This window comes from Molothrus aeneus, chromosome 8, assembly GCF_037042795.1.
Source record: "Molothrus aeneus isolate 106 chromosome 8, BPBGC_Maene_1.0, whole genome shotgun sequence".
NCBI lineage: Eukaryota > Metazoa > Chordata > Aves > Passeriformes > Icteridae > Molothrus > Molothrus aeneus.
In genome coordinates this window covers 23,136,724-23,150,978 of record NC_089653.1, presented here as the reverse complement: position 1 = coordinate 23,150,978, position 14,255 = coordinate 23,136,724, and the positions used below count along the sequence as shown (strand labels likewise).

The 14,255-nt window shown below is 60.0% G+C and overlaps 3 protein-coding genes across 5 annotated transcripts in view; 2 read left to right on the top strand and 1 right to left on the bottom strand.

The window, feature by feature from the left end:
- The window catches only part of SEMA4G (semaphorin 4G), a 29,129-nt gene extending 21,221 nt beyond the window's left edge, over positions 1-7,908 (top strand). For 2 of the 3 annotated variants that reach the window (XM_066554295.1, XM_066554297.1), the window contains 15 exons: positions 647-795; positions 1,316-1,378; positions 1,458-1,556; positions 2,725-2,818; positions 3,010-3,123; positions 3,312-3,478; positions 3,627-3,796; positions 3,960-4,104; positions 4,182-4,404; positions 4,491-4,606; positions 4,931-5,082; positions 5,273-5,334; positions 5,416-6,687; positions 6,899-7,026; positions 7,109-7,908. In XM_066554295.1, coding sequence (XP_066410392.1) covers positions 647-795; positions 1,316-1,378; positions 1,458-1,556; positions 2,725-2,818; positions 3,010-3,123; positions 3,312-3,478; positions 3,627-3,796; positions 3,960-4,104; positions 4,182-4,404; positions 4,491-4,606; positions 4,931-5,082; positions 5,273-5,334; positions 5,416-6,272 — 2,411 coding nt within the window. In that variant the 3' untranslated portion in view covers positions 6,273-6,687; positions 6,899-7,026; positions 7,109-7,908. The remainder of the gene's footprint in view (positions 1-646; positions 796-1,315; positions 1,379-1,457; positions 1,557-2,724; positions 2,819-3,009; positions 3,124-3,311; positions 3,479-3,626; positions 3,797-3,959; positions 4,105-4,181; positions 4,405-4,490; positions 4,607-4,930; positions 5,083-5,272; positions 5,335-5,415; positions 6,688-6,898; positions 7,027-7,108) is intronic. The other variant, XM_066554296.1, reaches the window with a different exon arrangement.
- A 50-nt stretch (positions 7,909-7,958) lies between these two features.
- MRPL43 (mitochondrial ribosomal protein L43) lies at positions 7,959-8,993 on the bottom strand. The gene is made up of 3 exons (XM_066554299.1): positions 8,843-8,993; positions 8,387-8,505; positions 7,959-8,190 (listed from the first exon to the last, which is right to left on the bottom strand). The coding sequence occupies exons 1-3, from the start codon at positions 8,971-8,973 to the stop codon at positions 7,976-7,978; spliced, it is 465 nt and encodes a 154-aa protein (XP_066410396.1). The 5' UTR covers positions 8,974-8,993; the 3' UTR covers positions 7,959-7,975.
- A 199-nt stretch (positions 8,994-9,192) lies between these two features.
- Positions 9,193-14,178, top strand: TWNK (twinkle mtDNA helicase). The gene is made up of 5 exons (XM_066554298.1): positions 9,193-10,453; positions 10,974-11,214; positions 11,882-11,989; positions 12,329-12,470; positions 13,034-14,178. The coding sequence occupies exons 1-5, from the start codon at positions 9,193-9,195 to the stop codon at positions 13,286-13,288; spliced, it is 2,007 nt and encodes a 668-aa protein (XP_066410395.1). The 3' UTR covers positions 13,289-14,178.
- The last annotated feature ends 77 nt before the right edge of the window (positions 14,179-14,255 follow it).

Genomic DNA, 14,255 nt, shown 5'->3' with positions numbered 1-14,255 from the left:
AGAGTTTCACTGTAGCTGGGGTGCCCTTTTCTCTCCAGGCAATGCCTATTTTCTGGGAAAAATGGGGAATCATTCCTTTTCCAGCTGCCCACAGGGTCCCAAGCTTCATAGAATTTTCACTTCCTGCTGGTCCCTCTGGCCAGGGCTGAGTCCTACCTCACACTTCTCAGCACCTCAAATTGGATGGTTTCATTGGCTTGGTGGACAGGAGCACTCAGCCTCACAGCAGAATCACTCCCCTTGTGTGACAGTTTTGGTTCAGGTTTTTTTATCCTTCCCTGGGCTGGCTGGGCTCAGTTCAGAGACAGAGTCACTGCCAGCATGTTTCTGCTTTCTTCAGCAGTTTCCCAAACAACATGGCAGGTCCATGCCCAGCACAGACATTGCAGCTCCCACCCCTGAGCTGTGCTTTAATTAGCAGAGAGAAATTTCCTCTGTGACCTGAGGCCGATTAATGCCTTTTGCCTTTTACCAAACCTTCTCCTTTCCTTTCCTCCTGCTGTAACTGCTGTCACCCAGCACTGCCTGCCTGATAACCTCAGCAAGTGCCATCCCACCCACTTCCAGCTCCATTCTCTTGTCTTTTCCCAGTGGCTCGCGCTGTGCCTGCCCCGGGGTCCCCCTCAGCCCCCTGTTCCCTTTGCAGAGCTGTCGGGAGTCCGGCGCTTCACTGCACACACCCTCAACTACAGCACCCTGCTGCTGGAGGATGAGCGGGGCATCCTCTACGTGGGCGCCAGGGGAGCCATCTTCGCCCTCAACTCCAGCGACGTGGCCGACGGCTCCCACCACACGGTGAGCCACGCTGCCCAATCCCCATCCAAATCGTGGCCACTCTATCCCTGCTCAACCTCCCCCTCACCATCTCAGGTCCTACCTGGAGGTGATGTCCCCAAGTCTGTCCCCAGGTCCCCTGTGGACACCTGGTCCTTCTCCCCGGCCAGGCAGCATGGGGACAGCGGTGGGAGACATACCGAAGCTCAGAGCTGCCTGTTTCAGGGACACCCCAGCAGAATGAAGGGCAGGGAGGGAATCACACTCTTTTGCTCCCCCAGGGAAGGATATCCCAAAATCCTCCAGGCTCCTGCAGTGCTCTGGGATGTCTGCCCACTAATTGGGGTGTGGGACCACTCTTGCCCCAGGCTGGTGGGATGTGTGCAGGGTGCCATCTTGTGTTCTGAGCAACCATCCCTCCCTAAACAAATAAATAAGGATTTTATCATCTCTGATGGCTCTGATGAAAGCTGGAGGTTACAGTGACAGGGACCATGCAGTGATGGGGGTCATGCAGTAGCAGTCTCTCTTCCCCTTGCAGATCCACTGGGAAGCCTCCCCGGAGAAGCGGATGGACTGCCTGCAGAAGGGCAAAAACAACAAGGTAGAGCTGCTGGGTGGGTGCCAGGGAGGGGCTGCCCCTGCTTTTCCTGGTTTGTAACACCTGCCCTCCCCCTCTGCAGACCGAGTGCTTCAACCACGTGCGGTTCCTGCAGCGGCTGAACAGCACCCACCTCTATGCCTGCGGGACCTACGCCTTCCACCCGCTCTGCGCCGCCATCGTGAGTACGGCTCACCCACGGCTGCCCCTGTCCCCTGCCACTGTGTCACCCTGGAAAGGTGCAACCCCTGTCCTGTCCTACCATCTCCACCCACAGCCCCACTCCCTTTCTACCGCTGTCCCTGCCCCTGCCTGGCTCACTCCCAGGTGAGTGACTCCCAGGCTGGGGTGAGTAAGTTTGAGGATGTGGCCATCATGATGCAGATGCCATGAGTCTCCGCTCCAGCACTGGGATTGGACTCTGACCCCAAGCGAGGGCTGGGGATGGATCAGTGTCATGGAGGATGCATGTGGGCTCAGCAGGATGGGATGCACCAGCCCTGGACTTGGTCTCCACTGCCTGCTGTTGCAGAATACCCTCCCAGAGGAGGGGCTGCAGAGTGGCTGATCCAGGTGGTGGTATGCATGCCCAGGGAAAGGTGACAGGGGCAGAACTGACTCAGCAGCCCTTCCCCAGGAACTTCCTGTGCTAGTCTGAGAGTCCACACATGGCTGTGACTCATGTGTCCAAGAGCAGCCTTGTTTTATTGGCAGTGGGACTTTGACCCCCTTTCAGTAGCTCCTTGAGTCAGTGGAGACTCAGTTGCCATTTGCCCACCTCTCTTTCTGAGCTGGGGGGCAAGGGGGCCCTGTGACCATGCCTGCAGTGTGGCCAGGGAGCCCTGGAGAGGCTGTGCCTGTTCCCATGGCTGTGCTGCTGGTCCAGTTTGGCCCTCGCACACACTGGAAATTGGGTGGAGGAGCTGCCAAGCTGGAAGGGCCCTGTCATTATTTAACATGCTTTGAACTGCAAACCCCAAAGAAAGTAACTCCTGCTATGACATGGACAGCACCTGGGGGGACTCCAGGCTGGCTGAGCAACATCTGCCAACCAGGCACTGCCTGGGAATATTGGCTGCACTGGCTGGCTCCTGCCCAGTGCCCATGCAAAGCCTAGCTGGGGCTCCTCTTCATCCCAGAGCCCTCTACCCACTCTTGGCTGGGGGCTGTGGCTGGCTGTGTGGTTCCTGACCAGCTGGAGGGTGCCAGGGGGGTTCTTCTTACTTGGACAAGGGCATGGCTATGGGCATCACTTTGTCCCTGCTAGCAGGCTCAGCAGAGAGCCTGAGGCCGGCAGGTGAGGTGGGTCTGTCCCCTCTTGTCTAACCTGATTCCCTGTCCCCCTCAAGGATGCCAACAGGTTCATGTTGCCGTCTCACTTTGAAGAAGGCAAGGAGAAGTGTCCATATGACCCTGCCCGTGGCTACACTGGGCTCATTGTGGGTAAGCAGCACCTTTCCGGGGCTGGTGGGGACATGCAGGATGCCACTGACCATGGCCCCATCCCCAACACCTCTCCAGGGGGTACCAGTGGTCCTCCCCCCAATCGTTTGCCTGGGGTGTGGGGATGCTGGTGGCCTGTGGGCCTGTTCTCAGGCTGCAGGGCCATGCTGATGGGCACCTGCCCTGCACAGATGGAGGCTTGTACACAGCAACACGCTACGAGTTTCGGAGCCTCCCTGACATTCGGAGGAACCTGCATCAGCGGCCACTGAAAACAGAGGAGTCCCCACTGCACTGGCTGAATGGTGAGATGTCCCTGTCCCTCCCATCTCGAGGGCTGTGGCACACTGTGCATTGCCCTGGAGATTGTGGAGCAGGTGTGGGGGATGGCTCTGGAGTCCTGTGTGGTTTGCTATGAGAAGGAACTGAGGCAGGGAAGGATTGCCCATTCTGTGTTGGTCTCCAATCACCACCTCTTGCTCCGTGTTCCTAGATGCGGAGTTTGTGACCTCTGTGCTGGTCCGGGAGAGCAGGGACAGCCCTGTGGGTGACGATGACAAAATCTACTACTTCTTCATGGAGCGGGCAGGAGAGGAGACCACATCCTTCTTTGACAAGAGTCAGGTGGCCCGAGTGGCCCGGGTGGCCCGTGTTTGCAAGGTAGGCATGCTCCCAGCCACAGGGAGCGAAGCACTGCTCCTGTTGGTGCAGGGGCAGCACGCCTCTGCCTGTGGGAAGACTGATGCACAGGGAGAGGGGAATGAGCAACTGTCCAGCTTGTGCAGAAATGCTCTCTGCACCCTCCCAGAGCGATGTGGGGGGGAAGAAGATTCTGCAGCGCAAGTGGACGTCCTTCATGAAGGCACGCCTGGTCTGCTACATCCCCTACTACGAGGTGCTGCGCAGTGTCTGCAGCCTGGACGGGGGCGGCTGGGCCAGCACTGTCTTCTATGCTGCCTTCGCACTCTCAGCACAGTGGTGAGTGGGGAAGCGGCCAAAAGCCTTGGGGCTAAAAGTCTGCAGCACCAGGGGAGCCAGAGATGTGCGAGGGGATGTGCAGGCAGGTGCTGAGCACCTGGGGGTGCATTTGCTGGGAGCACCTACGTATCTGCCCAGGCTTAGGCGAGGTTCTGCTTCTCAGGAGGACCATGGAGGCCTCGGCCGTGTGCCGCTACAACATCTCGGCGGTGCAGCGTGCCTTCGAGGGCCCCTACATGGAGTACCAGGACTGGGCTCGCAAATGGTCCCGCTACGACGGTGCAGTGCCCGAGCCCCGGCCCGGCTCCGTGAGTGCCTAGGAGTGCAGAGCAGGGGTGGCAGGGGGCAGCTGCCTTCCTCTCTGACCCCTGTTTCCCCTGGGCAGTGCATCACGGACCACTCCCGCAGGAAGGGCTACAACTCCTCACAGGACCTGCCCAACAGTGTCCTGGACTTTGTCAAGCTGCACCCACTCATGTTTGAGGAGGTGAAGCCAGCTGATGGGGAGCCGCTCCTGGTGAAGAAGAACGTGGTGTACAGCCAGCTGGCTGTAGACAGGGTGCAGGCCCTGGATGGTCGCTCCTACGATGTGCTCTTCATGGGGACAGGTGAGTGTGAGATGAGTTTGATAGGCCTCTGCTGGGCAAAGGCCACACCTCACATTCCCTCCTGAATCCCCTGCTCTGCTCTCCAGGGGATGGCTGGATCCACAAGGCTGTGGTGGTGAACTCTGGCATCCACATTGTGGAGGAGGTGCAGGTGTTCAGGGACCTGCAGCCTGTGGAGAGCCTGGTGATCTCCCACATCCAGGTGAGGGGTGGAACAATTAGGGGGAGACTACACATGGGGCATGCTTGTGTTGTGAAGCTGCCATTGTGCTGTTTGGGGCATTGTGGGGACATGACTCCTGGGTCACCCCAGTTCGGGATATGTGCTGGAGCCCAGGAGGGTAGCTTGGGGAAATGAACCAGCCTGGCCATCAGCACTGACTGGGAGCTAGGGGCTCTTCTCATGCACACCCACGAAGGGAGAGCTGTGCTTTGGGGCTGGGGAGGATCTCTGGGCACCATGGTGCACTCCACAGCCCAGCAGCATCATGCCAGATCCATACTGAGCCAGCCCTTTCCCCCTCAGAGGAGCCTGTACGTGGGGGCAGCCAGCGGGATCGTGCAGGTGCCCCTGGCCTCCTGTGCCAAGTACTCCTCCTGCTATGACTGCATCCTTGCCCGGGACCCCTACTGTGCCTGGGATGGCAGGGCATGCCGCACCATCGCCACCACAGACAGGTAGGGATGGGCTGCCCATCCGCAGATGGGTCCCCATGAACCTTCCACTTGCCCCATCCCACGCTGTTTCACGTCACCCCAGAGCCAACCCCAAAGGTCTGCCATCTGACAGTGGGTCTCCTGGTGGCCGTGACCCCCATAAGGGTGGGTTCAGCTGAGGCTGTATGGCTGAGCCCCCCATGCCTTGCAGCATAGGGCTGGTGCAGGACATTCAAAGTGGCAACAAGGGATGCCGGAGCAGCTCTGGACGGGGTGAGTCTCTCCTGCCCTTTGGGACCACGAGGATGCTGGTGCCCAGCATCCCTTAGAATAGCTGGGAGAGGTGCAAGGCAGTGCGTGTCCCCACAGGCTCCCTGCTGTGGAAAAACCGGACGGTGCTGCAGGGGGATGATGTGCTGCTGCCCTGTGACCAGCGCTCCAACCTGGCCCGAGCCGTGTGGCTGCTGAACGGCAGCGAAGTGCTGGGCATGGGGCAGGACCGGCTGCGCGTGGGGGTGGATGGGCTGCTGGTGACGGACACGCTGCCCCAGTACAGCGGCGAGTACCGCTGCTACGGCGAGGAGCAGGGTCTCCGGACACTGTTGGCTACCTACAGCCTCTCCGTGCTGCCCGAGCTGCCCCGCAGCCCTACAGCTGCCCCATCACCCCATGCCTCCAGCCAGACGACCAACGACATGAAGGTGGTTTACATTTCTGCCATCGTCACTTTGGTGGTGCTCTGCACTGTGCTCAGCATCATCCTCCTGTACGTGTCCTGCCTGGAGAAGCGCAAGGGCAAGTATGTGCTAGGAGAGCCGCGGCCAGCCAGTGTGGAGCTGCAGACCGTCTCGGCCAACTGCCTGCGCAAGGGCCACCGGGAGGAGGAGGAGGAAGAGCTCACCTACCCCGACGGCTGCCTGCGGATCATCCCCGGCGAGGCGCCCACGGCTGCCACCTCCCCAGTCAAGGAGCTGCCGGCTGCTGTGCCCCCACTGCCACCCCCGCTGCCAGCCGAGCTCACCAATGGCGTGGGGGCTCTGCCCAATGTCCTGCGCAAGATGAACGGCAACAGCTACATGTTGCTGCAGCAGCAGGAGGAGCCACTGGCCTCCCCGCTCTACAACGCGTCCTTCACCGAGGAGCTCAGCAAAATCCTGGAGAAGCGAAAACACACGCAACTGGTGGAAAAGCTGGATGAGAGCTCTGTGTAGGGGCTGGGGAGGGGGGTCCTGCCAGTGGGGCCCTCCTCCCCTCCAGCCCCTTCTCCCACCCTTTGCCAGCAGTGTTACAAGTCTCAGGCAAAACTACCTCCTTGATGGCAGAGCTGGGCCGGGCCCAGGCTCAGCCAATTTCCTTTGGCTTCTCATTCACTTCTGAGACTTGCTGTACAGAAAAAAAGGAAGAAGTATCTATTTAAATTTGGAGCTCTATTTATGTATAAAAACTCACTGACAGTGGCCACGAGCTGGAGACAGGAGCTGGCACCTGGCTGAAGGTGGACACCATGGGGAGGGAGAGTTTTTGTCTGTTCACCCAGGCACGAGAGAGACGCTGTTGTGGATGTGTGGACTTGGCCAGCCCTGCTGGGTGTCCCTTGGCACACAGGAGCTGGATAGCTGCTGAGAGGTGGGTGAAGAGCATGGAGGGGGGCTGAGGGCTGACATACTGTGCCTGTGCCTCTCACAGGGCACAGAATCCCTTGCTGACAGAGGGCTGGTGGGTTTTTCCCAGCTGCCAGCCCTCAGGCAGGAGAGGGGCCCTGGACACATCTCACATTGTGAGGGGTTGTCTCAGTGGCTTCCAGCCCCTATCTGCTGTTCTGCATCTGCCCCCTCAGGGTTTCCTCTCTGAGAGAGGATGGTTTGGCAAGGCACAAGAGATAGGGCAAGGAGCTGATGTCCTGAATACCCTGGAGCAGCTGGTGAAGGGGCATGTGCCCACTGCAGAGGCCAGAAGAGGCCACAGGTGAAATACGGGGCTGGGTGTACTGGGGAGGTGGCACCCCCAGGGCCTCCAACCCTGACAAGGCTCTGCTCCCTTTTCCCAGGGCACTGGATGCAGCAGCAGGCAGCAAAATGCACTAGCAGCAGGACTGGGAGCCACCACCGTGCCCTACAGCATGACAAGGGATCAGCACATCATCCACATACCCCTGATGTCTGCAGTGCCCCTGTGGCTCCAAGCACAACATGTTTCTGCCCTCCTGTGCAGTGCCGTTGGTGAACTGGAGTTCAGGCACAGCCCTGCCACCCGTGGGGAAATGCGTGGGCAGGGAAATATCCTCACATAGTGAGGAAGAAGAATCTTGGACAAGGGCCTGCCTCCCTGTGGAGCCTTCTCTTCATGGCACTTTCCAGGAGCAGCCACGGTCCCTAAATCCTCATAACTGTTTCTGCAACTGCCACCTCCTGGGGACTGAGAGATGGGTGTGACAAAAGCATCTCAGCTCCAGGGACAGTGTGGTGACACTGGAGAAACTGGGGAGGGACACGCCTGTGGGGGTCCATGTCCTCCCCCATGTTCCTTGCTCATACCTCCATGATCAGGACATGGTCAAGGGCTCAGCCCTGCAGGGGAAACAGGGGAAACAACCCCCAGAGTCTCTCACAAGCTGCAGCTCAGGCCTCCTATTCCAGGAGCGTGAGGCTTAGCAGGAAAAGGCAAGAGTTGCACACTCTGCCACCCTGCCCCAGCCCTTGTTTTTGCTGCAAGAAGCGGGCGTGAGCCACCCCCAAGGACTACCCCAAGGACCACCTGCAACCCTCCAAGGAGGGGCATTGCTCTGTGTCTGGCACTCCTCATGCACAGCTCCACATTCCCCCTGCAATAAAAATGGCTCTGTCTGGACGTGGTGTAGCAGTGTTCCTCCAAAGGCAGGAGAAATGGATGCAGAGACGTGGGGGTGGAGGAGGCTTTATTTGGGCTGCAGGCGTGGGCCCTGGACGGTGAGGATGGAAGGTTTGTTGGTGAGGGGATGCCACTGGCCCTGGACACTGGGGTTGTCAGTGTGGAAGGGCTTGCGGATGCGGATGATGTCCAGGCCGGACTGGTTGGCCAGCTTGGTGGCCAGCTGCACGATCTCCTCACTCGTCTTGCTGGCAATGAGTTCGTCCCGCACCGTCCCGTTCACTGCAGCAGAGTGAGGGGTTCAGGCCACGATCCCCTCACTCCACAGCCTCCGGGGGGGCAGCTGCTGCTCCCCCATCCCACAGCAGCTGCCCTGGCACCATCTGTGCCGGGCAGAGGTGGTACAGAGCTGGGGCAGGGCGGGGAGACCCCCCCCCCCCCCCACCCCCGTACCCTCCCCAAGCCCCCCAGCACTCACAGTACTCGGCCCGCAGTACCGGGGCCGGGCCCGGGCCCGAGCCCGAGTGGGGGCTCACGTAGAGGACGACATCGGGGTGCTGCCGGGCGAAGTCCTGTGCCGCCTCCTCCACGAACTGCCTGGGGGCCAGAGGGGACCCTCAGCCCCAGCCGGGCCAGAGAAGGGACGAATCGCCACAACCGCCAGACATGGGTCACCGTCCGCTCGTGCCGGGCCCACGGGAGGGGTCACAGCGCAGAATTTGGGGTGATGTCCCCGGTGCCGCCTACCAGCTCCTGCCCCGTCTCGCAGGAGGCTGGGGGTCCCACCCCGCCGCTGCCCCCCGTGCGATCAGCGGCAGCAGCACTGTCCCTTCCCCACGCTGACAGGCCCAGGGAAGACCCGTCCTGCCACTTAAGGGGTCAGCAGGCTCCCCCCACCCCATCCCCGGCAGTCGGGTGGTGCCTCCGGCGGTACCTGGCGCCGCGGGCGTCAGCCGCGGTGGGGCTGAAGAGGAGCTGCAGGCGCTGGAGCTGCCGCACGTACCGGCCCACGCCGTTGTGCAGCACGGCGGTCAAGAACCGGCTGGGCGACCCGCGGCCTGTCATGGCTCCGCGCTCACCCGGAGCCGGAACCGGCGGCAGGGGCGGGACGGGGCAGCCCCGACCGCGCCGGGAAGTGACGCGCAGGGAGCGGGAGCGGCAATGGCGGTGTCCGTGCGGACCCACGTGGGGGTTGCGGCCTGAGCGGCTCGGCGGGGCCGGGGGCCGCGGGGCAGCCGCCCATGCGGAGCGGCGGCGGCGCGGTCGGGTGCCGGGGCGGTCGGGATGGCGCTGGTGCCCCTGCGGCCCGGGAGAGCCGCCAGCCGCCTCCTGCCGCTGCTGTGCGGGGGGGCCAGGAGCAAGGGAGCCTCGCTGAGCCCCGGGGCGCCGGGCCGCCTCGGGCAGCGACGCTACAAGAAGGGCGTGCTGCCCTCCCCCGACGGGCCCGCGCCCTCCGTCTCCATCACTGAGATCCGCCAGTACCTGCGGGCGCAGGACATCCCCTTCCACGATGGGTACAGCTGCCTGCACACCCCCAGCCTCTTCACCGGCGACCGCGGGGACCAGCCGTTGTCCGCCAATGCCCCGTTCACGCTTTTCATTGACAAGACCACGGGCAGCTTCCTGTGCACAGCCACCCTGGCCGAGGGCACCTGGCAGGACTTCCAGGCTAACGTGGAAATGCGGCACCATGGCGTTACCCCCATTCCCCCTGCCAGCTCGGAGGAGACGGAGGAGGAAATGCGACAGGCTCGAGAGGATGCCCGCTGCATCTGGGAACGGGCTCTGCCGCTCTGGGAGCTGCTGGATGAGAAGGAGACCAAGGAGACCAAGGCTTTGTTTGGTATCTCCCAGGTGACAGATGCCACCTTGAAACGCTTCGGTGTGCGTTATCTGAGGGCTGCCAGGTCTCTCGTCTTCCCCTGGTTCAGTCCTCAAGATGCAACCCTGAAGGGCCTGAAACTCCTGAGGGTGGAGAAAAAGGGGGGCACAAAAACTTACGTGGAAGAGACTTTACCCCGCTTTGATTCCTATCGCAATCTTTTTGGGCTGCCCCTGATTGGCCGCCGAGACACAGAGCTAGTCTTAACCGGCTGGGAGCTGGATGCCCTGGCCCTGCACCAAGCTGCAGGAGTGGCCAGCCTGGCCCTGCCACGGGGGGCCAGCTCCCTGCCTCCCACCCTTCTTCCTTACCTGGAGCAGTTCAAGCGCATCACGCTGTGGCTCGGCGAGGACTTGCGCTCCTGGGAAGCTGCCAAGCTCTTTGCTCGCAAGCTGAGCCTCAAGCGCTGCTCTCTGGTGCGGCCTGGCAACCTGCAGCCCCGGCCCTTGGAGGCTCTGAACCAGGGGCTGAACGTCACCAAAATCCTGCGTTCTGCCTTGCTTGCCAGCCACAAATCCATCATCTCCTTCCGGCAACTGCGCGAGGAGGTGTTTGGGGAGCTGGTGAACACCGAGCAGGTGTCTGGCGTCAAGTGGGCACGTTTCCCCGAGCTCAACAAGCTCCTCAAAGGGCACCGCAGAGGGGAGCTCACCATCTTCACAGGTAATGGGAGTAGCGACTGGTGGACAGGGCAAGCAGAGGGGTGTTTGGTGGCTTCACCCTCCTGGGGGTGGTGCTTCACGAGTCTTCCAGGTCTCTTTCTGCTCAAGGCTTTTGCTGAGCCTGTCTTTCGGGTGTGTGAGAGGCTGGGGTGCATTCCTCAGTTCGGTGGGACCGTGCATGCCAGTGTGTTGAAGGGCTCCCTGCCTGGGGCAGTGTAGGAAGTCCTGGGCTGTCCCTTACCCCTGCTCCCAGCTGCCACCCTGAGCCCTCCCTGTGCTCACCCCACTGGCTGCCCAGCCCTTCACAGGGACCTGTGGGGACCCATAAGCTGTGGAAGCCTGTGCCCAAGCACCCAGGTGTGTAGTGTGGCACAGAAAGTTTCTTTATGGTCTGAGTGCTTCAGATGGGCTTCTCTTACCCTAGTCCCTGGTGCTTCCACCTCTAAACAACCCCCCAACACGGTCAGGATGGGTCAGATCATCTCTCCCAGCTAATTCTCCTGTTGTTGTCCGTGTACCAGGCCCAACAGGCAGTGGGAAGACCACGTTTATCAGCGAGTATGCACTGGACCTGTGCATGCAGGGCGTGTGCACACTGTGGGGCAGCTTTGAGATCAACAATGTCCGTCTGGCCAAAATCATGCTGACACAGTTTGCTGGCCGGCGCCTGGAGGACCAGCTGGAACTGTACGATGAGTGGGCTGATCGCTTCGAGGAGCTCCCGCTCTACTTCATGACCTTCCATGGCCAGCAGAACATCAAGTATGGTCCTGCACCTCCGTTCCCAGTGGCATTTACCCCTCATGGCATGTGCTGCAGGGCCCTAGGGAGCTGGGGCTCTTCCCCCTCAGTTACTCACAGATTTGGGGCTGGCAGGAGTGACATTGGGACTGTTCAAGTCCCAGGGTTGGTGTGTGGGGACTGTGTGGCCAACCACCTGTGTTCCTCCTGTCATGGTGACTCTCACAAACTCTCTCTGGGGTGGGGGTAAAGGAGGGGACTTGATCCCATGTGCTCTGAAGCCAGCCTGTGCCCATGGCAGGACATGTCCCCTCACACCCTGCTTACCTGCAGTGCTGTTGTTTGCTGAAGAGGGAGGACAGGCATCTCCAACCCCTTTTATTCATCAGGCACTGTGCACCTGCATGCATCCCTATGTGCCCTGAGGATCCCTGTGGGCTGGGGGCATTGCAGGGTAGTAGGCAGGGACTGTGTGGGCAGCACTGGGTTCTTCTGATCCCACCTACCTTTACCTGGGGGATGGGACTGCACCTGCTATACAGTAGGGGAGGTGCAGAGGTGAGATGTGCCCACATCCCATCAGGACCTGGTACCTTCCAGCTCTTTCTCTACATCCCTTTGCCTGGCTCAGCATTCCCATCCCTACCTCCACTAATCCCTGGGGCTGATCCTGATCTCCTCTGCTCAGGACAGTGATTGACACCATGCAGCACGCAGTCTACATGTACGACATCACCCACGTGGTTGTTGACAATCTCCAGTTCATGATGGGACACGAGCACCTCTCTGTGGACAGGTAGTCCTTCTTCAGTTGGACCCTTCCTTCCTCTGTCACCCTCACTGTTGGAGCTCACCCTGTCAGGTGTCACGCCAGGGCGTGGGGTTCTGCACAGGGTGTCACCTTTACTCCTCTCTGGCCACCCTGTTTCATTAAAGGGCAACCAGTGCCCTAGGGAGGAAGAGGTGGGAAGGGGTGAGCAGGTCACCATCCATCCCTGCCATACCACATCCCTCTTCCCATGTGGGCTTGTTTGCCTCACGTTCCTGGGTGGTTTCTGCTGTGGGGATCAGCACCTTGCTGCCTTCTGCCACTGAGCAATGCCAGCCCCTGACCCCATTCTTGCTGCTGTGGCAGGCTCGCTGCCCAGGACTTCATCGTTGGTGCCTTCCGCAAGTTTGCCACGGACAACACGTGCCACATCACCCTGATCATCCATCCTCGCAAGGAGGATGATGAGAAGGAGCTGCAGACAGCCTCCATCTTTGGCTCTGCCAAGGTGAGCTGGCCCTTCCTTGGGCACAGTGTATTCCCAGGAAGGGGCTAGGATATGTTGGGCAGTCGTCCTCAGCTGCCATCAGTGCCTTGGATCATCACTGGGGACTTGAAAGGTGTAGGATGTCTCCCAGAGGCCTGATGCAGGCAGAGAGCAAACCCATTGTCAGCTAAAGCTCTGTTGGGGCTTTAGGTGCATTTAATTAATACTGACTGTGGGTGGAATGTAGTAGGAGATAATTAAAGAGGGAGGCAGGGAGGGTGTGGGGACGGGCTCTGAGTATTCCAGTCTCTTCCGTGATGCTGACCAGCTCTGCAGTTGTGGGCAGGAGGTGCTCTCTGTGCACAACCCTCCAGTGATCCCATTTCCCCAGGGTGGGCTGTGGCACAGGATGTGCTTGGTGGGTCACTGGCCATTCCAGGGGAACACAAGGGGTTGGTGCTGGGCAAATGCTGGGGTTGCTGTGGCATGGGGTGCCCTGTAAAAGGGTTTAAAGGAGCTGGGAAAGTGTTTGTGACTCTGGCAGCATTCCTGGCACCCTCCTGGAGATGTTTTCCTCTCCCCAGGCCAGCCAGGAGGCCGACAACGTCCTCATCCTGCAGGACCGTAAGCTGGTGACAGGGCCAGGGAAGCGCTACCTGCAGGTGTCCAAGAATCGCTTCGACGGGGACGTGGGTATCTTCCCTCTGGAGTTCAGCAAGGCCTCGCTCTCCTTCTCATCTTCCAAAAGCAAGGTTAGGCTGAAGAAGATGAAGGAGGAGAAGGAGATTTTAGCCAACAAAATCGTGGAGGGAGGCTCAGGAGCCTCCAAGAAGCCATGAGCCCAGCAGGTCTCTTCCTCAGTTTGTCTGGAGGAACAGATCCTAGTTCTGTCAGCCCAAGGCTGGGATATGCCAGCTTCTCTTCCCTGGGAGCCTCTGCCATGGGGCTCTGTGGCCCTTTCTCCTGCATGAACAAACCTCTTGACCACCAGCACAGTGTCTGAGATGGGGGACCACCATGAGAGGAGGAGTGGTCCCATCCTAGCGAAGAGTGGATGGGGAAGGTGCTTTGACAAACCGTGGCTGCTCCACATTGATGCTGAGTGCTGGGAGCATGGCGGGAGTGGAGGCAGAGTGAGCTGGATGATGGTGAGGATGATCTGCAGGTCTGGGACTTGGATATCTCTGGACCTGGGACGGGTCGTTAAATTGTGTCTGAAATGAAGCTGAAATCCTGAGCTGTCGTTAAAGTGGGAGGGGATTGTGGAGGGCAACTATGCAGAGGGACATGTAGTAGAAATCTCCCTGTCACAAATGGGGTCTGTGGGCTCAATCCTGCATGGGATGGAGCCAGCAAGGGAAAGATGGTGAAGGAAAGTGTGGGAGATTGTGGGTCGCTCATGCTCCAGGGTGGGAGCAGGTGTTACATGGAACTTGCTGTTTCTACCCGCTGGACTGGTGCCTGACTTGGCCCCCTTTGCTCAGGGTCTCCCAAGCCCCTTTCTCTGAGGGGGCATCACCAGCAATAAAACCATGTGGGGAACAGTCTTGCCTTGCCCTGCTGGGTTTGGGGGAGCTGCCATCCCCCCTGTCCTCAGGGCTGCGGGCAGCAAATACTGTGACCTGACTAGTCCTTGCCATGGTAGGGAGTGTCCATGGCTGGATCTTGGTCTAATCCCTTTGATTTTTTTCCCTCTTTCTAGTTTTATTAAAGCATAAATATGAGTGTCTTTTTGTCTCTGTTACTGGAGTACCTTTAGTCTGGGGAGGGTACCCTGGCCAGGGAGGAGGTGCCCCCCGATGATGT

Coding starts and splice junctions, on each gene's coding strand:
- MRPL43 (XM_066554299.1), bottom strand. CDS start 8,973: ATGACAGGCCGCGGGTCGCCCAGCCGGTTCTTGACCGCCGTGCTGCAC. Junction 8,506..8,842: donor GCTGACGCCCGCGGCGCCAG/GTACCGCCGGAG, acceptor TCTGGCCCCCAG/GCAGTTCGTGGAGGAGGCGG. Junction 8,191..8,386: donor GGTACTGCGGGCCGAGTACT/GTGAGTGCTGGG, acceptor ACTCTGCTGCAG/TGAACGGGACGGTGCGGGAC.
- TWNK (XM_066554298.1), top strand. CDS start 9,193: ATGGCGCTGGTGCCCCTGCGGCCCGGGAGAGCCGCCAGCCGCCTCCTG. Junction 10,454..10,973: donor GGAGCTCACCATCTTCACAG/GTAATGGGAGTA, acceptor TCCGTGTACCAG/GCCCAACAGGCAGTGGGAAG. Junction 12,471..13,033: donor CCATCTTTGGCTCTGCCAAG/GTGAGCTGGCCC, acceptor TCCTCTCCCCAG/GCCAGCCAGGAGGCCGACAA.